The 22,398-nt window shown below is 53.6% G+C and overlaps 1 protein-coding gene and 1 long non-coding RNA gene across 7 annotated transcripts; one reads left to right on the top strand and one right to left on the bottom strand.

Moving 5' to 3' along the window:
- Positions 1-1,168: 1,168 nt before the first annotated feature.
- Positions 1,169-20,840, top strand: CNNM1 (cyclin and CBS domain divalent metal cation transport mediator 1). 6 transcript variants are annotated; one of them, XM_069019804.1, is made up of 13 exons: positions 1,169-2,696; positions 12,394-12,537; positions 13,099-13,239; positions 13,505-13,674; positions 13,858-13,957; positions 14,135-14,182; positions 17,117-17,179; positions 18,146-18,303; positions 18,525-18,702; positions 19,042-19,155; positions 19,247-19,363; positions 19,620-19,747; positions 20,109-20,840. In XM_069019804.1, exons 1-12 carry the CDS (start codon positions 1,190-1,192, stop codon positions 19,697-19,699), a joined length of 2,820 nt encoding a protein of 939 aa, XP_068875905.1. In that variant the 5' UTR covers positions 1,169-1,189; the 3' UTR covers positions 19,700-19,747; positions 20,109-20,840. The 6 variants fall into 6 exon arrangements, with proteins under 6 accessions (XP_068875905.1, XP_068875906.1, XP_068875907.1 ...); XM_069019805.1 differs by lacking the exon at positions 17,117-17,179; XM_069019806.1 differs by lacking the exon at positions 20,109-20,840 and having other exon boundaries at positions 19,251-19,363; positions 19,620-19,708.
- Positions 2,766-9,901, bottom strand: LOC138112535 (uncharacterized). The gene is made up of 3 exons (XR_011151768.1): positions 9,298-9,901; positions 8,473-8,569; positions 2,766-8,298 (listed from the first exon to the last, which is right to left on the bottom strand). It is a non-coding gene; the product is annotated as an uncharacterized lncRNA (long non-coding RNA).
- Positions 20,841-22,398: the final 1,558 nt, after the last annotated feature.

The following is a 22,398-nucleotide window of genomic DNA, read 5'->3' as shown; positions in this document are numbered from 1 at the left end:
GAGAGAGAGAGAGAGAGAGAAGAGTCTCCTAACACAGAAAGGAGCACAGATCCCCCTGGTAGCTTTTCATGCCTGTCTGCCTGCTGACATACTGACACAGAAAGTGACCTATTTTCATGGGAGGAATAATGAGTTAATAATCAGAATTTTTCGGGCACTTCTTTGCCTCCACGACATTTTCTAGCTTCCTGCTTTGCCACTACTGAGCCTGTTGCAGTTGTAAGCAACTGTTTTCCAGTTCCCCAGCCTCGTTTCAAGGTTGTCGTGAATGTTGGTCCGGGGAGGACACAAAAGTTTCAACAGTCCTTCAGTGCATTCTTGAGCACATGCTTCTGAAGCTGATAAACCCTAGCAACATTCCCCATCAGGTCTAGACATGAGAATAAGTGTAGTTACAGTGTGGTACTTCTGTTTCTTAGAAAGACTGCAAATCTAATGACTACCCAACCCCGTAAAAAAAAAAAGAAAAAACAAAAAACAAACAAAAAAAACCCCCCCAAAAAAAAACAAACCAAAAAAAACCCCAAAACCAACCAACCAAACAGATCAAACCACTCCCACGGGAAGAAGGGAAATTAATTTTCACTGAAAAGCTGAAGAGTAGGGCCTCAGCAGATAACAGAGGGAGGCTGACTGCAAATTCCAGCTGCAGAGACTGCTGGCAGAAGCCCCTCAGCAAACCCCGGCCGCACAGTGCAGGGGAGGCGCAGCCCCCACACCGCACCCCACAGGCAGTGTACCCAGGATGACACCGGGAGGTGACACCGGGATGCCAGAGCGGCCGCGGGTGGCTGGGGCAGAGCTGGTTGCTCGGGCCCGTAGCCCACTTTGGCTGCCAGGGCTGGGCGCTGACCGGTATTACCGGGAACGGGCTCCGGGGTAGATCCGCCAGCGTCTCACCAGATGCGGAGAGAGCGCGCGGTGCCGCCCGCCGGGGGGACGCTCCCGCACGGGCCGTGCGGGGCGGGTGGGCGAACTCCTCGGTCCCGAGCGTAGCGTCCCGGTTGGCGGCCCCGCTCCGCCGGCCCCTCCCGCCGGGACGCCGCAGGCCGGTCCCGGTCGCACGTGGCGCGGCGGCCGCCCGCCCCCCGGCCCACGTGTGCCGCCGCGCCGTGCCGTGCCGCGCCGTGCCGGCTCCCCGCTGCAGTCCCGGGGCGGCGGGCGGGCGCTGCGGTGTCGGCACAGCGGCATGGCGGCGGCGGCGGGCCCGGGGCGCGGCGGCGGCGGCTGGGGCCGGAGCCGGAGCGCCGTGCTGCTGCTCTTCTTCTCGCTGTCGCCGCGGCCGCCGGCCGGGGCCGCCTGGCTGCTGGGGCTGCGGCCCGAGGACACGACACCGGGCCGGGTGTCTCTGGAGGGCGGCGCGGTGCAGGCGGCGGAGGGCAGCCGCTTCCTCCTGCGCCTCTACTTCCAGCCGCCGCCCGAGGGCAACGGCAGCCGCGGGCCGGCAGGGGAGCGGGAGCCGCGGCTGGTCTTCATCGAAGAGGCGGCGGCAGGGAGCACGGCGACGCGGGGCCCGGCGGAGCGGTGCCGGGAGCGCAGCGCCTGGGCCTCGGACGTGGAGGTGGTGGGGCCGCTGCGCTCGGGCGGCGCGGCGGGCTCGGCGCTGGCCGAGGTGCGGGTGCGGGAGCCGCGCAAGGGCGAGGCGGCGGCGGCGCCGGGCGGGCGGCTCTTCTCGCTGTGCGCCTGGGACGGGCGGGCCTGGGCGCACCACGGTGCGGCGGGCGGCTTCTTGCTGCGGGTGCGGCCGGCCGCCCCGCCGCTGGGCACTTGGCTGCTGCCCCTGCCCGAGGCGGGCTGGCTGCGGGCGCTGGGCGCCCTGCTGCTGCTGGGGCTGTCGGCGCTGTTCAGCGGGCTGCGCCTCTCGCTGCTCTCGCTGGACCCGCTGGAGCTCCGCGTCCTGCGCAACAGCGGCTCGGCCGCCGAGCGGGAGCAGGCGCGGCGGGTGCAGGCGGTGCGCGGCGGCGGCGGCACCTACCTGCTCTGCACGCTGCTGCTGGGGCAGGCGGGGGCCAACGCGGCGCTGGCCGGCTGGCTCTGCGCCTCGCTGCCCGGCGGCGGGCCGGCGGCGGCCGGCGGCGGGCCACGGGGAGCGCCCTGGCTGCCGGTGCTGCTATGCACCGCCGCCGTCTTCCTGGGCGGCGAGGTGCTGCCCTACTCGGTGTGCTCGCGGCACGGGCTGGCCATCGCCTCCCGCACGCTCTGCCTCACCCGGCTGCTGATGCTGGCCGCCTTCCCTGTCTGCTACCCGCTCAGCCGGTTGCTGGACTGGGCGCTGCGGCAGGAGCTCAGTGTCTTCTCTACGCGGGAGCGGCTGCTGGAGACGCTGCGCGCCGCTGGCCCCCACGGCGACCTGGTGCGGGAGGAGTTGGCCATGGTGCAGGGCGCGCTGGAGCTACGCACCAAGGTGGTGGAGGATGTGCTGACACCGCTGGCCGACTGTTTCATGCTCCGGGCCGATGCCGTACTGGACTTCGCCACCGTCTCTGAGATCCTCCGCTCTGGCTACACCCGCATCCCAGTCTATGAGGGTGACCGGCGCGACAACATTGTCGACCTACTCTTTGTCAAAGACCTGGCCTTTGTCGACCCTGATGACTGCACTCCCCTGCAGACTGTCACCCGCTTCTACCGTCGCCCGCTCCACTGCGTCTTCAACGACACGCGCCTCGACACGCTGCTTGAGGAGTTCAAGAAGGGTGAGGCCGCCGGGCCGCGCCACCTCCCCACGGGCTTCCCCTGCACCCCTCTGCACCCCCAATGATTTCCAGGTCAGCAGCCCCCACGGGCAGCCCCGCATGGCCTCCCGGCAGGATGTGGCAGGTACCAGGGATGCTGGGGGGAATTGGTCCCTGCATGTGCTGGTGTGTCGATGACCCTGGTGTCACCTGATGGAACACCCCCGGGTGGATTGAGGGCCAGCAGTGCCCTTGATGTACCTGTGATGTTATGAAGACTGTAAGAGCCTTTGGCCTTACAGGTTGCTGGCTTGGCAGGTGAGGCTGTCCCCCAGGGGCTGATGTTTCTGCAGTGGCCTGGCAGCATGGGCATGGTACCTGCCTTGCAGTGTTGCCCAGACAGCATTTGCTGCTCTGTTCTGTGCAAAGGAGTTTATGACAGGAAATCGCATCTCATTACTCAGCTTTCACATTTTCAGCTTAGCAGTCAGAAGGAGGTCTGCAAAGTGTTTCTATGCAAGTGGCTTAAAGGAAGAAGAAAAGATTAAGCCCTTAGAAAGAGCTGTACTTTTTTTGCAGCTGTGACAGCATTCATAATGCAGCAGCTGCCAGCAGCCCCAGAGATGCTGAGAGCTGTATTTCATTAACCATACCTTGAGAATACGCACAGCATGTGTTTTTCCCTCCCACTGGGAATTGTGTTTTGCCGCGTGTTACTCACTACTTCATACTGTGGTGAGTGAGTCTAAGAAATGGCTGCAGCAGTGACACACTGCATTATGTAATGCGGGAGGGCAGCGCTTGGCTCCTGGGCTGCCTGGCGCCGCTCTGCCGCAGGCAGAGCTGATCATGTGAGAAAGGCCAACCTGGTCCACTCTAGTAACAGAGAAAGCCTCTCTGTGAGTCATCTCCATGCTCGTTTTTAGAGGTGGGAGGAGGAGAAGATTGGACATTTCTCAGTGCACCAGGAATGTGCTCATCAGATCCATGCAGGTCAGCATCTTCTCCAGAGATGTTCAACTGTGTCCCCACTACCACTCGATCTCAGGCAGAGGAGTTCTGTGTGGCACCACCTGCCCTCTCTGCCCCTCAGCAGGACTGGAGACTCCCAATGGTGAAAATCAGAAAATTCCTGGGTTTTATACAAGACTTAGCAAAAGCATTGAGATTGTTCTCTGGGTTCAATCTTGGTGAGTTGCAGTAGTCCATGCCTGCACCCTTCCCCCCATGCCAGTTGTCTCTGGTCTTCCTAACTCCTCGTGTGCTTCACAGTTCCTTCCTAACTGTGTTTTCCCGCAACAGCACTGAAGTTCACCTGAGGTCTCTTCTACCTCTCTCTTGCCTAGAGATGTCAGATGATTTTGGCATTCTCTCCCTTGGCCAGGCTCCCCTGCAATTTATCTGATTTACTTTGATACACTTCCCCTATGGATGAATAGAACCTATAAAAATGGACTTGTGGTTGCTTAGTTCCCTGTCCTTTGCTTGCTGTCCTCTCTGCCCTCCTTAAAAAGAGCTGTTTTGTGTGTGCTGCTCCCTGAGCTCACGGGTATGGTAACAAGCCTTGCTGCCTGCCCTGCACTTTCATATGCTGGTCTTCATCTCAGATGAAAATTATCCATCCTTCTTTAACTTTGCTCCATTAAATTCTTAGCATATCACTTCAGGTTCTTCCTCCTTTATATCTGTCTGCCACTGTGGCCTTCTGGGGTGTTTTGCTACAGCCCCTTTTTAGAGCTCTCCCTAAACCTTTTTTCTGTTCCCACCTCACTTCTCCTTGTCTTTTCTGAACTACAAGGCTGAAAAGCCTTGCTTTTGGTCTTAGTATCTAACTCAGCATGGTATTTAGCAACTCCAGCTCTTCCCCCAAATACTCTTCTTCCCAAGGGTCGATGTTTTCTTCTGATTAATCTTTCCCCTATTTGTAGGCATGTGGTCACCCCTGAGTTTGCAAATAGTCACCCCTCAGCCCGGCCCTGAACCCTCCTAAACTCTCTTTTCCCAGTTGCAAATACAGGTTCTTGTGCTGGCTCCCACACTGCGACAGATGTTAGCTCCCAGCTGCCTTCCGCCCCATCCACTGTTGCGTCAGCCCTGTTCACTTGACTATTTAATTTCTAAAATAAAGATTTCCCGTTTGTAATTAAGAATCTTTATCACTGTCTCCTTTTCTGTGTCCATTTGAATTACGGTGAAGTATCTTGTTTGATCCAATTGAGGTTTCTTTCCATGGCCAGGTCTTCTGAGACACCTCCACTAATTAGAAAGTAGGCTGATTGCTTGCTGGCTCAGTGAGTGTTTAATGAAGGCATTCATCACTTCACACCTCCAAGGTGCCTGCAGGACAGCAAATGCTCCCACTGATAAGGCCCAGCCTCTTTTTAGGAAATTAAAGTCTCTGGTAAGGATGGCCATTCATAACCACCTCCAGGTCCTTATGTCCCTCACAAGCCTTTAGAAAAGCCAGCTTTTCTTTCCTTTTCCCATGATTTAACTCAAACAGTTTTTGTACTGTACCCTTTATTTCTTTTTGTTATTGTAATATTTATACAAAATACCTACAACATTTTATATCCTTCTTTCCCAGATAACAATGTGTGCTTCTGATCTGTTTCACTAATGATTAATGTTCTGCCACATACACTATACCCATAATGTCATTTTTTTGTATAATGTATAAGTAACACAATTTCACTGCCAGAGCTCCTTGCCACAGTACACAAACATTTGTTCTTTCTTACTGAAAATGTCAAGGGATTATTAAATACAGCACTTTGGGACTCTTGCTCACTCCTCCGACAGCACTTCCATTTTCTGTTTCCTCCTACTCACTGATATCATACTATTGTCCTTGTTTACCTGAGGCATTTCTTTTCTCTTGCTGTTCTGTCCCAGCTATGAAGATAATCAGCTTTTTTTCCTCTTTGGTCTTTTATAGCAGGGTGTGAGGGGAAGCTTTCCTTCATTTGCTTCTAGGTATGCCCACACTAATCTCATTTGAGTGCAGTTCCATTAAAATGCATTGGTGTTTACCTTGATTTTAATTCACAGATGTGTCACAAACTGTCTCTCCCCCAGCAGGACCTTGTGTAGAAGGGATTACCTTCCACAGACCTGTGGCATCAGCTTTCCATTTAATTGAACATTTAAATTGTATGAAATAGTAGCACACACTCAGTAGCACCAAGGGAGCCACTGGCCCAGTGTGGTTACAATGCCCAAGAGCAGCTGTGAGCCCCTGGTTAACAAAACCTGGCCCCTGCTCCATCACAGCAGAACTGGTCAAACTCTTCACCTCTGCCTTTTCACAACCCCGCTGCTGTGGCTATTGTTTGACTGCTGAAAGAGCAATAAGTCCTGCAGAGAGATGGTTACATTGGGGGTCCAAACTGGAACTGGGAAAAACCCAGTGAACTCCAAACAGCAGCAGAGGGGCAGTCTGGCCTGCAAGAGAACAGTTTAGACTTCAACCCACAGCCCGAATGAGGAGGGCAGCTGCAAAAACCGTTCAGAGAAACAAATTAGAGCAGCTGAGACAGGTTCAGCTGAAGGAAGCAAATACTTGTGCTGCAATATGGTTTTGAGTTCACCTTCTCAGCAAAACTCAGCAAAAAGAACTCAGAAATAATGAGGGCTGGACACCCAATTTGCCATATTTTCAGGGAAACTAGACGGGGTCTTTTATAGAAGGCATACTTTGTTGTGCATCATTTACTGAGAAGTGCTGAGTGAAGGACCTTACACAAAATGTGTCCTCCCTTCACTAGAAATGAGAAAATACATACCAGTACAGTAATTTTGCCACCTGTAGTCTGGTGAAAGAAGATGAAAATACAGAAGGAGTGAAAAAATTGGGAGACAATTTCTTGGCAATTTGTATTGGTACACCTTGGAGTACCTGGCTTTATTCTGGGCTCCCAGGAGGAAATACCTAATACACCAAAGAAATAACTCCACCATATTTAGCAAGGTAAAGCAATGTAGGGAGGCAGATGAGCTTCCTGCAGGATAAACTTCACCTAGGGAATGTGGAGCTATGAGGAAAGTTTTATGTATTTATTCAGTGTGAAATGTTGTGGGTGATACAATCTGTTTCTGCTCCTTTCTTGAAGATTACCAAGCAATGCATGTTGCAGCTCCAGTCCAGTGATGTAACTCCTCATGGGAACCTCTTCTGTGAGGTCCACCTCCTTGTTTTGTAGCTCCACTGGGAAGTCATAGTCTTGTCCCTTTCTCAAGTTGTTTATGGATTTTGTTGACTGATTTCCTGGAGGAGCCTCTACACAGCAGTGGCACCTTTCAGCAAGTAACTTTCCTCTGTCAGAGGAACAGTAGAAATTTGTTCTTAATGTTCATTTTCCTGCAGCAGGGCAGAGGCTGAGCTGCAACTCAAATTAGCCTTCTGTGGCTTGGCATCTTTTAAGAGTTACTAAAAATAAATTCTCCAAACCCCAAACTTTCAGGCTTAGCAGGGAAAACAGCCTGTCCTGCAGAGGACAGCTCTGCCCTAGCGTCTGTCTTTACATTTCAAAATGCTCCACGGCCTCTATTAGACTTCTGCAAATTGGAGAAGGTGCTTGCATTTGCCAGGAATTGAGGTTAATACCCTTTCAGATGCTTTTTGTACCATCTTTCTGAGCCTGCAGGCATTGCAAGCACACAGTGTTGCTTCAAATTTAACTCAGCCTTCAAGAGATTTCTGCAAGCATTATAGTCACTGCTGGGCATCTTGATGAGCTGAAGCAATGACCTCCCAAGGCAGTTGTATGGGTTAAGGAGCCAGTTTTACCCAGGAAGTACCACCTACACTTCCCCTGGAATGTGGTTGCCGGGCTGAGAGCAAGTGAGTTGCTGATAGATGAAAAAATGGTCTCAGTGTCTCATGCTGCAATTCTGCCTGAAACATACTGTGCTTTTCCCCCTAAACTGTGCTAATGTTACTGTGTAAACCCTGGGCTACTCTATCCCACCCCAAAAATCCCAGGATCAGGCCTGCTCTGGGCAGGCATTCAGCAAAGCAAGAAGAGAGCTAAGTCCTCGGGGGAGAGGGCACCCTGCCGCCCATTTCCCTCTTCACAGCTGTCAAAGGCACCTTCATACTGAGCTGATGGATACCCAGGAGGTCAGAACCCTGTTGCACAACAGATGGAAGATGAGGTTCCATGTCCCCTCTAATCATCTCCTTACTCTCCTAATCTGCTTCGTCAATGGTAATAGATCAGCTATTTCAAATATTCCATCTTTTTACAGTCTTCCTTAGGATTAGGAAAAGCACAAAATGAGAGTATGAGAAAGGCTACAGACAGATGTAAGCAGGTGAAGTTTCTGTCTCTGAGAAAGGTCTGGGTTAGGTTAGGATTTACAGTTTTTCCTTCACGTAGCTCTTATTCCTGTGGAGCTGGGTGACCCTGCAGCCCTCTTGGTTGTTTCCCCCCTGCTTAGGTGTAGATGTGCATCTCCTCTAGACACAATGTGTGGTTTCACCTTGGCTGCAGAGTCGTGGTAACACAAGAGCACACTCACACACATTTTCAGTTCAAGTTGTTCAAATCAGGGTCCCCACTTCCTCCAGATGCAGGCCAGCAAGAGGGCACAGAGATGCTGCCAGCCCCTGTGGGGAGCTCTGAAGAAAAGCACAGAGAAAATAGATTTCAGTTACATCATGGTTGTTTCACAAATCAACCTTATTTAAAAATTGCTCTTTTTTTTTTTTTTTTTGCCTTCCATTTTGTAGCTGTAAATGGTTCACGGTTTGTGCCTGTACCTTTGATCTCCTAATAACAGCTTCAGATCTTACCGTAAAATTCATGAAAATGAATTTCATGCTCAGGATATTCATCCCGTGGAACAAAAGACAAGGCTAAAGCATCTTTAACATTCCTCTGGCAGGGTACCTACATAAAAAAAATGATGAAGAATTAGTCTGGGCTAAATTTGAACCCAACAGCACTTTCTTTCCCAGAAGCCAAGGCATTTCCATGTGTTCAGACCCTGTTCTCTCATTGGGGAAGGTGATTTGAGGTGGATCTATGAGCCCAAGGTCATTTAGGTGCCTATGAAAAACAAGGCTCCTAAAAACGGGCATAAAAGCTTTGGATATCTGTTCAGATGCTTGCTCCATCTGGAAGCTCTCAGCTGTTTATATTAGCTCTGTAATTTAGCATTTTGAGGCATTAACTTTCCACTGAAGCTGTTGTTTGAAAAGAGCAGATTTCATGTAGCTCATAAAGAATTTAGTGCAGTTGTATCCCATGCTGAGCAGACACTTAATCACCTATAGACTTCCTGTGCGAGAGCAGTCCTGCGGAGGCCTGCGGAGCTGCTCGCACAAGGAAAGTTAATTGCCCATTTGTTCTTGCATTTGCCAAACCAAGGCTTTGATTCTCAAGTGTTTCACTGTGCTTTCCCGCATCAGCCATAGCCCTGTAAAGTTCACATGTGACAGCTTGCTAGTGGGGAAGCAGCTCACCCTTATAATTCTTCTCATTTGAGCTAGCAAGCAGTGGTTACAATAGCATGGGGTTTGGAATCAGTTTTACAGATCTTAAAGCTGTTTTAGATCAAATTTGGGGGTTTGTTTAAATGATTCATCTCCGTCTGTTGTGCTCCCACTGAGGCTGACCTGCTGGATAGTGGCTGCAGAAGCAAATGTGACCCCTATGGCATCCCCAGGTCTGTCCCTGTGCCACCATCCCTTAGACATTGCTTCCATCTCATTGCCCAGGTTCTGCCCTCGTACATGCTCTAAAGGCCACTGCTTTTCTTCCTGTTCAAGTGTAGCAGCTCCCAGGGCTGGGCAGGGGGATATAGCTGAGCTTGGCAGCATTGCCCAGGAGTGAACAAGCCATGACCCTACAGCCAGGGCACCCGCAAACCCTCCACCAAAATTCATGGGGTCGCTTAAAAAGCTGATGGGAGGAGCTACAGAACCCAGTCAGGTCAGGGGGGTGGGGCACAACTTTGCAAATGATCTCATGTCCCTCAGGTGGAAAATCAGAGCAAGTCAGCCCTTTCCCAGAGGGGACCAACTGAGAGCAGCACTCGTTTGAAAGGACCAGGACTGGCTGGCATTCAGGGCTTTTTGTGACCTGGATACCAGCTGGCCAGGCATGGGCTGGGGTCAGCTCTCTCCGTATGGGCAGGAGCAACCACATGGAACTGCAACAATTTTCCATTGTTGGGTACCTGCTCCATTTCTAACGTGGGTGTTAGCCTGGAATCATGAACCTGGGGGTTTGGAGTGTGAATACAAGTGTTTATTTTCTGTGAAAATAAAGAACTCTTGAGTGCTCTAACAGCCCTACTGACTCTGCCCCCAGCGCAGTGAAACCATGGGTCTCCTTCCAGGCTAACAGTGCTGGGTTATTTCTAAATAATCTCATTTGCAGCTATGTGAACATGGAGCTGGAATCACATTTCTAGTGTAAATTGCAGTGTTGATGTAGGTGTTTGGCCAAAAAAAGAATTGCCTCCATCACTCTCTGACTGCCTTTAAGTAGCACCTAAGCTCTTGGTAAGGGCTTGGTGGTTTTGGGTTGCATGTAAATGTCATTAACAACAAGCTCTCGGCCAAAAGAAATAACTTTTTCCCTCTCCTCGTTCACCCGAGGACTTGTAGGAGACCAGATGGCCCCAGTGTTTGGGAGCAGAGTTTGGCAAAGGAGACCTTTACAAAAGCTGGACTTTGCTAAGATGAAACGTAGCTGTTGCTGCTGTCTTGCAGCCAACTCCTCTTTTTTCTTTTTAAGTGCTCTGTTGCTTTATTACCCACTGAACAGACAAGATGTGCAAACCTGTGTACAAAAGGAGTGAAATAGCCCAGTCCAAAGGACATGCTGAATTTTCAGTGCCTCAAGGCTATTGATTTGGTTTTTTAAAGTGCATCTCAGTGCTACTTGCTGCAATGTTATGTTCTCATTTCTAAATCTGTAGGCGTGGGAGGCAGCGAGCTGCTCTCTGAAATCTTGCAATAAAAGCTTGGTATGAGGAGGAGGGAATTTATACTGTGGAAAATGCCCAAGATTTGCTGTGAGAAATGTATAGTGCTGATCTTCAGCTGAGAAATGTCGTCTGCTCGTCTCAGATCCAGGGCAGGGTTATTTGAAGGTCGCATGATCCCCAGCAAGAGGTGTCTGTGGGACTGCCACGCTGCTCGGGCTGTGCTCGTCCCTGCACCTCTGCAGGTACGAGCCGGGAGGCACTGCGGGTAAGGAAGGAGCTGCACACCAGGCAGGAGCCCATCCTATCACACCTGTGTGCATGAATACTGTTCACATCCCTTGTCAGGAGCAGCAGGAGAGCTTGCTGCGATGGGTTTAGGGGACAAGCGGAGGCAGAGGCAGCTGCACAGCAGAGGGAACCTGCCCCCGTTTTGGGTGACCATTGCTGCTCAAGGAGCTCAGCTCTGAGCCCATGGCAAAAATAAGGTGTTTACAGCTTTCCAGAGGTGGTTGCAGTACTTTTGGGTTAGTGCAGGCATTGCAACAGGAGATCCCCAGGATGCAGAGCAAACGGAGGAGAGGTTTTTGGCTGTGGTGCCAATGAGGGTGTTTTTAAGTAAAACTAGAGGTTCAGAATCTGTGTGCGCTGCTGAGCAGTGTAGGAGCCACACAGGCAGTAAGAAACCCAGTGCTGTTCATTGGCAGGTCCAAGAATACATTGGAGCTAGAAACCTCGAAATTGTTTGTGGCTTGGAAATTGGGTTCTGGTCAAGATGCTGAGCAGGAGTGTAAATCAGAGCAGCCAGTAAAGGAAGGGAGACGCTGAAAAAGTCAAAACAGCTTACAGAGAGCTGGACATGCAAAAACAAATAGAAATGTTTCAAGTATGCCAAAACCAAGAAACTTGAGAATGTGTCAGCAGAGCTGCCAGCTTACAAGGGACAAGTGAGGGAAGCTGAAACTGTGATCCAAGAACACTGGAACTTCCAAGCAGGAGTCACTGTCATTGTAGATGAAGGTCCTGGTCCCACTCTGCTTGTTTAAGGTAACATAGAGAAGATGCTGTCAAGGGCAGGGCTTGGAGAAGAATTTCAGGTGCAAGCTGATGGCTTGAAAAGTGTTCAGTGTCTGCATCCAGATGGTTCACCCAAGAGTTCTGCAGGAGCTGGACTGAAAGCTGCAAACAAACACACATGTTTCTGCATAAAATCCAGCTGCTGTTTCAAGATGGAGGCTTTGCCCATATTTTAAGAAAAATATTAGGATTGGTCTAGACAGTGATGGCTAGAAAGATGAGGGGGAGCTGTTCATGGCAATTTAATAGGAAAGATAATTAGCCACAGAATAAGAAAACACCAGGGGGATAAGGGAAATCAGTAGAGCCAAGGACACATTCACATTTCTGTGCTGGAGAACATTGTCTTATTGCTCTGTTAAGAGTTGTCTCATGCCAATGAAGCTGAGGGTAAGGAGGAACTGGTATAATGTACACTTCATTCCTGCACAGGAGGCTGTCAAAGAGCTGAACAGAGTGACTCGCAGCCTGGGTAAAGAAAGAAGGTGGCCCCAAAAAAGAGCCTACATCTACAAATCCTTCTGGACAGCAGCTGCCCTGTTAGGCTGGGCTGTGTGTCCAGCCCTTCTCCTTGGGTTAGCACACTTGGGGTGGCTTTGGATGACAGTGTCTGCCTCACACCAAACCCTGCCCACCACACTGGGGACCCCTCTCAGGATCACTGGGATCAGGATCTCACTGCCACTCTGCTTTTCCCCTGCAGGAAAGTCACACCTGGCCATCGTGCAGCGGGTGAACAATGAAGGGGAAGGAGACCCATTCTACGAGGTGATGGGCATTGTCACCCTGGAAGATGTCATTGAGGAGATCATCAAGTCCGAGATCCTGGATGAGACGGATCTGTACAGTTAGTGTCCCAGAGCAGCTACTGCGGTTGCAGGAGCCAGGGTGGGACCCTGCACAGACAGACTGACATGTGGGTAGGAAACAGGCCAGAGTACATTGTGGTCCTTCCCCAGAGTAATTTGCTGTCATGATGGGAAAGACAAGAATGGTGGGGAGATGCTGGTCAGGTGTCAGGGAGTCTTGAATGCTCAAGATAGAGAAGTAGAGAAGCAGCTGGTGCCTGGGCAGGGCCTGACCTAGGAACATCTGTGTTGGGCATGAAATGTCTTGGGGTGGTTCCCAAGCTCATTTGCAACTCTGGGTGATGGATGCAGCCAGGACAACCCAGGACTTGTTCCTGAGGAATAAGTGTGTTTCATGATCCTGCCCAGGGAGCTGCTCCCAAGGCTGGATGCACAGCATGGTTTATGTGCCCCACTGCTCCATCTGCTCCTCCACAGCAGCCCTGCCATAGGGTGCAGCAAGACATGCCTGTCCCTACGTGTGCATGTGCCATGGGGCCCTGCAGCTGCAGCAGCTCTGTGGCTGCTGCAGGCGAATGACTGCTCTGCTCTGCCTGCAGCTGATAATCGGAAGAAGGAGCGGGTTCCCCACCGGGGACGCAAGCCCCAGGATTTCTCCATCTTCAGGCTCTCAGAGAGTGAGATGAAGGTGAAGATCTCTCCACAGCTCCTCCTGGCTACCCATCGGTTCATGGCAACAGGTACACTTGCCCTTGTGCAAGCCCTGCAGCACCAGCCCCACAGGGCATCCCTAAGCCATTCCTGGCTCAGGCTCCCCTCCACTGAGCAACTTCCACCTACAACCTGGACATCCCACTGCCCTACCAGTGTGGGTCTGCATTCAGCTCCCCTCTGGGCAGCGGGTGCTTAGGCTGCAGGTGTGGGGCCGTGCAGCTCAGAGGATGAGAGGTTCCTGGCAGCCCCGGACCTGCTGAGCATGGCATTTGTGTATTGCCTCCCCTCTAGAAGTGGAGCCTTTCAAGTCCCCCTACCTCTCTGAGAAGATCCTGCTGCGGCTCTTGAAACACCCCAATGTCATCCAGGAGCTCAAGTATGACCGAAAGAACAAGAAGGCAGCGGAGCATTACCTCTACCAGCGCAACCGCCCCGTCGACTACTTTGTCCTCATCCTGCAGGTGCCTGGGGCAGCAGCAAGCAGAGGGTGGCAGGGGGTGGCCCTGTTTTCTCCTTGCCACCTTGTTCTGGGCTGCTTCTGTCAGCAAAGATGCCCATCCTCTGGGATGGCAGAGGTCCCTGCAGCCCTGGGTGGGTCAGGAGCTCGGGGTGCCTGTCTGAGAGGGTTTTCCTTCTCCTTCCAGGGGAAAGTGCAGGTGGAGGTCGGCAAGGAAGGACTGCGGTTTGAGAATGGGGCATTCACCTACTATGGTGTCCCTGCCATCATGGCTGTTGTCTCCTCAGGTGAGGCCTCTATGGGCTCCCTCTGGCCCTGCCTTTTCTTCAGCAGCATCCATGGAGGCTAAGCCAGCTGGTGCCAGGAGGAGGGGCTGGCCATAGGATGGGGTGGCCCTGCTTCAGGGCATGGGGCAAGCTGGAGCCCTTCCTCTGCTATTCCCACACCTCCAACTGTTGTTTCAGAAAACGATGTACGAAAAATGGGAAGCCTGGCAGGATCCTCCTTTCTACGTAAGTATTTTGGGACAGGCTGAGGCCCTAGAACCTCTCTGCAGCACCAGCTGGCTGGAGGAGCGATGGCTTTTCTCCCCATGCAAAACAGCTCAGACTCTGTGCTGAGGTCACCCTTTAAAGAGGTAGACAGAGAAACAGCATGCTGAGGGGCTGATGCAGCAAAGTCCCCACAGAGTGACTTGGAGGTCCCTTGGAAGTCCCTTTGATATCCTTTTGAAGTTTCCACCATGTGCCAGGTCTCTGCCAGTTGGTCCCAGCATGGCTGGCACTGCAAGGGGCAGTGCCCACAGGTGGGTGTTATGTTCATTCTAGGTCTCAGCATAACACCTCTAGACCCATTTGCCTTCCTGAGGCTCAGGGCACAACCTGAACATGGGCCCTGCATTGTGCTGCTCAGGAATTGCAGAGATGGGCTTATTTACCTGTGAGCTATTTGCACTAGGGGTGGGAAATTAGCCAAGTAGATACTCCAGTGCCAATGTATTCCCTGCCTGCAGACCTGATGGGTTAAGAAGCAGACGCCCTGCTTGCAGGAGTTAAGAGGGAGCTCTGATTAGGAGAGACTGGCAGGTGCCCCCTTCTTTGCTATGACCCCTGCAGATGTTTAGTCCCTGGTGGCTCAGGAGCAGGTGGAGGTGCTGCCCAATCCCAGTCTGTCACATCCCTCATCCAAACCCCAGATGCTGCAGTCAGATCTGCAGTGCTGATGGTAAGCTGAGATGCTCTACCTGCTTAATCAAAACAGGGACCTACTAAATTCAATCTTCAGAGAGGTGTAAGGAGGAATGTCATCAAGAGAACAGGGGGAGTCTCTTGGGGCAGGTGACTCAGTCCGGTGGGTCCCAGTCTTTCTGCAGCTCGAGGGTTCATCTGCTGCTTGCTCTGCCTCTGTGCCAAAGGCTGGCTCATGGACTGATGGATTAACCCCTCAGTGTGCATTCCTGCTCCTCCGTGTGTCCACTGTGCACTCGGTTTGGACAGAAGAAATCAGTGACGTGGCCCATTTCTGCCAGGTGTTGCTGTGTGGCCCAATGTCCTGTATCCTAGGTGACAGTCCTCAGGGCCCTGCCGGGCTCAGGCAGTGAGTGCTGCCCAGGGTCCTTGGGCCAGGCAGGGCAGAAGCCACGGTGGGAGCAGCATGTCTGCAGTGCCTCCTGCCGGGACACTGCTTCTCAGGGCTTCTTCGCTCCCAGTGCTCACACATGACGCTGTCATGAGGTGTTTTCTGCCACTCAGCCATTCCTGCCTGCAGTGGGACACGTGCGGTGTCCCAGCCCTGGCCAGCAAGGGAGCAGGCTAGGAGGCAGAGGTGACAGAGCATCTGCCTTGTCAGGCTGGTGTCCTCTTTCCTCCTTGAAGGAAAGCCCAGAAGAAATGAGTGTGAGTAGAGTATCAGAGCTGAGAATTCAGACATTAACCTAGAGCATTTAACAGTTTGTTATTAATTAACTGTTGTTATGCAACTGTTTTATCACCAGCTGATCCTTGGCATTGGTGCTGTGCAGTGACAAATGCTGTGGGAGGGTCAGGCAGTGGGAGTGCGGAGTCAATGCTAGTGGTTACCAAATCGTCCTTTGCTCCCTTCTGGACAAGGTCATTCTGGGCAGTGCTTCATGCTGATGTCTTTTTTATTTGCAGAAGGTTTTGATTCAGGGGAGGACATGGAACAGGAATTCCTGGGGGAGCAGCAGAGAGATTAGGAAAGGGGACTGCAGGGCAAATTTCCTGGGGGTTTTACGTTTGAAGCAATTTTAAAATGTTAATCACATAGGCAGCAGATAGTTCCTAGAGTGTTGCAGCTGTGCTGAGGACGGAGTGGCTGGAGGTAGGGCAGGACACCTTGGGCAGGAGGGCTGGCAGCTGGGGGAATCATGGCAATGGCTGGAGGAGGGGGCTGGCAGCCAGCAGGCTTGCATCTCCCACAACTGTTGAAGTGGGCAATGGCAGTAGTGAAAGCAGAGACTGGGAAGTGTTAAGGAGTACATCACTCACCCTTGTGTGTTGGTCTGTCCATGCTCCCCCATCCCCTGTGGCATGGCCCAGGAATGCTGTGGAGGGCAGCAATCACCTGGAGGGGGAATGGCCTGCCCTAGAAATTGTCACTGCTGCTGTAACCCATGGCAATAAAACATGGAAAGTGAGTGTCTATGATTTACCTTCTCTGTGGCAATGGGTCAGGCAGCCGAAGATGCAGAGTTCTGGCTTCTTGCGGTTCCTGCAGGGATCAGCCCCCAGTGCACAGCTCTTCTCAGCATCACCCTAACGCTGTTGAGACCTAGGACCTTGCAAGGAACTGCAGGCAGCCTGACATGAATCCTTTTGCTTTGCATCACCTTGAAGAGCTTCTGCCAGCCCCTGCCTGCAGCTGTGGGGCTGGGGCAGAGGCTTTTGCAGAGCACATTCCTTTGCCATGTGCCCGCACACACAGAAGCATCCCAGATGCCAAGTGCAGTGATTTAGCTTCCACCCATTTCCCAGGTGGCATTAGCTGACCACCAAGTCTCCTCTTCTGGCAATGGCTGGTAAAGAGCTAGAGCCAACTGCCAGCACTTAACCCATGGGGGAAGAGATGCTTTCTACCCATGCCAGGGCCCTAGGAAGTTGTGTGGCTCTGCAGACAGGCCTGGCAGGAGCAGGTCCTCCCTGCCAGCCTCACCTCCCCTTACCTCATCACAGAGCAACCTGCTGATTTACAGCTTTCAAGTCTGTGTTCCTGCTGGTGGCCCAGGACTGGCGAGCACCTCCCCAGAGCAGAAGCAGGAGGGTGTTAAAGGGGTGGGAAGGGATGCTGGAGACAGCAATGGGAGCTCAGCCCAGGACTGCTGGCACATGATTCTTTTTCTCATTCTTCCTTTTGGTCTGTATCCCACCCTCACCTCCATCCCTCACCTTTCCCCTGGGTCCCCTCCTTCCTTCTCCCTCTCTCTGCAGTGCCTGTCTCAGTGTCCCGTACTTTCGCCTTCAGCAGAGGGGACTCCCTGGCTGGCTCTCCAGGTAACAGGGTGTGGCTTTGGCCAGAGACCTCTGCATGTGGCAGGCTCTTTCCAGCACCATGTCCCCATTGCCTCAAGCCCCCTCAACCCTGCATGCTGGGCAGTACCCCACGGCACCCCTGGGCAGCCCTTCACTGGTTGGAGCATTGGTGGCAGACTGGGGACAGCAGTCCTGCCACAGCCTCCCCAGTATGATGCAAATCCCAGGAAGAATGGGATGGGGACAAGGGGGAGCCATGGACAGCTTGGGCTTGCTTTGGTGTGCACTTCCTGTAATGTCCTGCACTTAGCACTTGGGGTTTTGACTTGCTGCTTTTGGTGACAGTGACCTGCAGCACTGCATGCCTGGTGCCCTGCCCCCCTTGCTTTCTCGTGATCCGGGTAATAAAAGGGCATTTTAGCAGCAGAGCAAAGTCAGCAGATGTCACCCATGCAAGGAACAAGCTGCCTTTGTTCCCTAATAAATCACTGACTAGACAAAATCCATCATGCTGTGTCAGAGGCCATCAGTCAACGTGAGTGACAGGCCAGCTTGCCGTGGCAGCCTCTCCTCCTGATCTGTCATAGTCGGGGTGAACAGGAGCATGCCCTTGAGGCAGGTTGCACAAATACTCACAGGCTGCTGGCTGCAACCAGGAGAACTGTGCCAAATGCAGTGCAAAGGCCAGCATTAACAGGAGAGCTGTCAGTGACAGGCAGGCAGCAGCCCTAACCCCTGCTGCTGGCACCAGGTCAGAGTCCTGCCTGGTCCCTTCGGTTTGTGTGGGGCTGACATGGCACAATCTCCACACCAGCGTGCACTGAGGAGGACCAGCTGCAGGTCCCCCTCAGGGCCCCTGCCAGCCCCGTGTCCTGGGGAATGCCGCTGGAGGTGACTGGTCCACCTTGGCCCTACACTGGCACTGGAAACACAAGCAACACCTCGAGCAAGAGTGAGTGTTTGCCTCTCTGCTGTCCCCTCCTGCAGTGAACAGGTCACCGTCGCGCTGCAGTGGCCTCAACCGCTCCGAGTCCCCCAACCGGGAGGACTATGGAGGCAGCAGCACGCAGCTCCACAGCAGCAGCAACAACATCTACACGCCCGACTACTCCGTGCACATCCTCTGTGACGTGCAGTTTGTCAAGGTATGGGCAGGGCTGGCAGGGACTGTCCCACCCTGGCCACCCCTGTCCAGGTGCCCTCTTGCCCTACTGTGCCCCAGGAGCCTGGTAGGTGCCCAGTGGGTGCTGGGGAGTCCTGCACTCACTCCTGCTGTCTGGAGGTTTGGTTGGAGCCACCAAGTCTCCGAGAGGTCCTGGTGGGGCTTGGTGCCCACTGAGCTGGGTGCACATGTCTGTGTGCCCAGGTGACCCGGCAGCAGTACCACAACGCACTGGTGGCCAGCCGCATGGACAGCTCACCCCAGTCCCCTGACATGGAGGCCTTCGACAGGGATTCAACCAAGGCCTCGACTGCGCGGGGAACCCCACAGACACCCAAGGAGGACCCCGCCACCCTCCTGAATGAGAGGAACAGCATCATGTGTGAGTCACCCAGCAGCATTCTATCCCTGCCACAGGCCAACACTGCATGTCCCCTGGGGGGTCTGTGCTGGGACCCTCCGGCATGATGCACACACCAGCTCTGGGATGCAGTTGCACATGGAGTGGGGTTCGTGGGCATTAGCACACACACACCTGTGGATGCCTGCACTTGCACACAGCTGCCAGCGTGCAGGCACGTAATTCCTCATTGCCACGCGCTCGCGTCCCCCGGGGTACCTGGCAGTGGGACCTGCTGCCATGGCTGGCATCCCGCCACATCCTGCCTCAGGGCACGGCACCTCCCTGCCCTGCTGTCACGCCTGCCCTGTGTCCCAGCAGGCAGCCGCCCCGAGGGGCTGCGCAGTCCCAGCGAGTCAGTGTTCCTGCGCATGGAGGGCATCCCCTTCATCCAGGAGGAGCTGGCTGACAACGAGGAGAACAGCAAGCGGCAGAGTGAGTCTGGCCGGGGGGCACACACGCCTGACCCTGGGGGTGGCGAGGCCATGGTGCCCTGAGGCGCTGCAGCCACGCTGGGCTTTTGCAGACAGTGAGTGCTGCGGGACCGTCCTGGAAGCAGAGTCCCCGGGTAGAGAGGCCAGGACCAACTCATCACCGAGCAGCTCTGAGGAGGCACTGGGCAAGAGGCTGCTGAGATCCCTCAGTGAGTGACTGACCCGGGGATGGCACACCCAGGGGAGAGCTCTGCCTTGGCACCCCACTGCCTGTGTCAGCTGCTCCCCAGCTCTGTCCTGGGGACACCCTGCACGGGGCTGGCATGGAACAGGGGCAACCTATTTCCCTGTCAGTACCTCAGCAGCAGGCAAAACTGCACCTACAGCTAGCTCAGGCAGAGCCAGCCACTAGGTCCTGGCCCAAGCCTACGTGCACCCCTGCCCTGAGTGCCCTTGCTGCTGCAGGTGGGCGCAAGCGGCGGACATCATCGGAAGGTGAGAAGTCGCCAGAGGAAAGCTCCAATCTCGCCCCATTAATCACCTGAGCAGCAGCGTGGCCAGAGCACAGTGCTGGAGGCCCATGCAGACTGGAGGTAGGAACCTGCCTCTTGGTGTAACATTCCTTCCCCAGCAAGCGGGAGGTCACTCATTTTAAATAGTGTAAAATCAAGTTGCAGGCAGCAAAGCCAAATGGTGTGGTTTGGAGCCTGTGCAGGTGTGTGTGTTGCTGGGGGCTGGAGCAGGGTCAAGGGATATGGAGCAGGGTCTGCTCTTAACAGCAGACTGGATGTCAGACATTGGAGTGAGACCTTGGCTCATGTTTTCACTAGAAACCTGTGTCTGCACCAGTATACCGCTGAGAGGGGCTAGGAAAGGTGCTGCAGGCTTGAGCAGCAGCAGGTCAGGGAGGACAAGTTCTGGGCACCTGCACCAGGCTGTTCTTGTGTATTCCAGGTCTGCAGCATGGGGGTCTCCTGCCATGAGGCTCATGTCCAGCAGCAGGAGGTCTGCACTCGCTCGCTGCCTGTCCACCCGCTCGTGCCGCCCCTCCCTGCAGGACTTGTGCAGAGCCCCATCTCCAGGCGAGAAAGGATGTACCCCTGGCAGGGCTGAACCCACCCAGGCAGCCTGGACCAGCTAGCTGGAGTCCGAGAGCCCTTGCCCAGCTGCTCCCTGATGGCATCTGGTATCAAGGAAGAGGTGGAAAAAGGAAAGGTGAAAAAGTGTCTGTCACGGCATCCCTGCAGGCAGTGCAGGGAGGGGCAGCCCAACCCAGAACTGCCCTTTAACATCATTTACCATCCCCATCCCAGCGAGGCCCGGAGCCCAGCAGTGCTGGGTGTTGCACAGATGTGGTCTCCACCACGAGGAGAATGTGCTATTTGGGGGGTGCCCCGCGCAGCTCAGGCCCCAGCGCACGTCTGTGCCGTGCCTGGTGACACGCCCGCTTGCAGCGCCTCGCTCACGCTGACCATCGACACAGCCCAGCACTCCCAAAGCCCTGCTAGGCACAGGGCAAGGAGCCCCGCTCCCCCCCCGAGTGCAGCCCCCTCCCTGGGGAGGGGCCTCTCCATGCTGCATTGGACCATCCTGCTCTCCACACACGCCTGCTGGTGTGAGGAAGGCTCACACCAAGACTTCGGCGTGGTACAGACCAGTGAGTAGTTTTTGTAGAGGCTCAATGCAATGGGGATATCAACATTAAAAGTGATTTTTCCCTGAGTGATGCCCTCTCTGTGTCCATGGGTGTAGGGAGGGATGCTAACCTCTCCCACCAGGCCAGGCTGCCCTCCTACCCAGGGCCAGAAGTGGCTGGAGTACAGGACTCGGCCTAACTGAAGGAAGCAAGAGAACAGATCAGCAAGTGCTGCCCAGTTTCCTGCCATGAATCTGGAGAGCACTTGGCAAGCAGAGCGATAAGCCACAGCAGTGCTGACAAGGACTGGGGGAAAACCAGGAGTTAGTATCAGGCCACTGCAAACACAATAGTGGGATACACGTGCTGGAGTACAGCCTGACAGATAACAACAGAAATCTCATAGTCCACCCATGCTGATAAAACTTCAGCTGGAATAACTGCAGCCCTATCTGGGCACTGCCCTTCTAAGGAAACACACAGCAATTGAAATGTGGACAGAGGAAAGCAAAGGCTGGAAAACAACCTACCCCAAAGGCTGAAGGAAATAGAGTCACTTAATCTTAACTGGTGAAGGATGTGAAGGGGAGAGAGGAAGTTTTCAAATACATAAAAAGCTGTTGTACAGAGGAAAGGAATAATCTGTTCTCTGTTGCCATGGTGAATGGGATAATTGGTAATGAGCTTACACCACAGAAAAGGAGAAATTTAGGTCACTTGCTAGGAAAAACAAGGCTGGTAAGACTAGCAAAACACCGACATAGATCACATGGGGTGGGCCAGTCTTCACACCAGGAGGTCTGTAAGGGCAGAAGTGTAAGCAAATATCATAAATAACAAAAGCAGAGCTGGTTCCTTGACTCCTCTTGAGATCACCCCTAGAAGCCACCTTTTAACCACTTCCCCATCATCCCTGTTGTGAATGGACACCAAAAGGAGAAAAAGCTCCCCACCAGCAGAGAGGAGGAAAGGCTCTCTCTGGCTCACTCTCTTCTGTGACATGAATGCTAACCCAAAAAGAACAAACGAGAGATCCCATGCACTCTGTGCAAACACAAGGCAATAAGGCACCATTTTTTCCTTTTCTGTCTAAGCTGCAGCACAAGCAAATCCATCAGGCTAACAGTGAGTACTGCTACCCGACCCAAGGAAAGGAGCTGTCCCCTTTCTTTACAAGATCCTGTCAGGAGGCTGCTCTGTCAACTCACAAATAGATCTGCAGTAACTGCAGAGAGCAGAAACAGATGGTCCCAGCTCTTTTTCAGTGCCAGAAACACAGGCTGCTGCTGGCAGGCCCTGAAGTGGGCTCAATGGGAGTAGATGGTGGTTCACCAGGGGCCTGCTGAAAAGGATGAACAGAAGAGATCTGCTTTTTGACACCCTAGGGGCGGCCCAGGAGCCCTGGGCCAAGGAGGGATGGCCAAAAAGCTGGAAACACTTGACCATCCAGAAAGCAAGCACAGACAGACAGACAGACAGACAGGATGAGCTGGGCAGCACAGGGCAGGGGGGCAGGAAGAACACAAGATGGATATAGGAGGAACTGGTTGGCTTCATGTAGTCACAGGGAGCTCTCAACAACACTCTCCCAATAAGAATCCCCCTTTA

The sequence above is a fragment of the Aphelocoma coerulescens genome, chromosome 6, assembly GCF_041296385.1.
Source record: "Aphelocoma coerulescens isolate FSJ_1873_10779 chromosome 6, UR_Acoe_1.0, whole genome shotgun sequence".
Taxonomy (NCBI): domain Eukaryota; kingdom Metazoa; phylum Chordata; class Aves; order Passeriformes; family Corvidae; genus Aphelocoma; species Aphelocoma coerulescens.
This window is presented reverse-complemented; position numbering and strand designations above follow the sequence as displayed.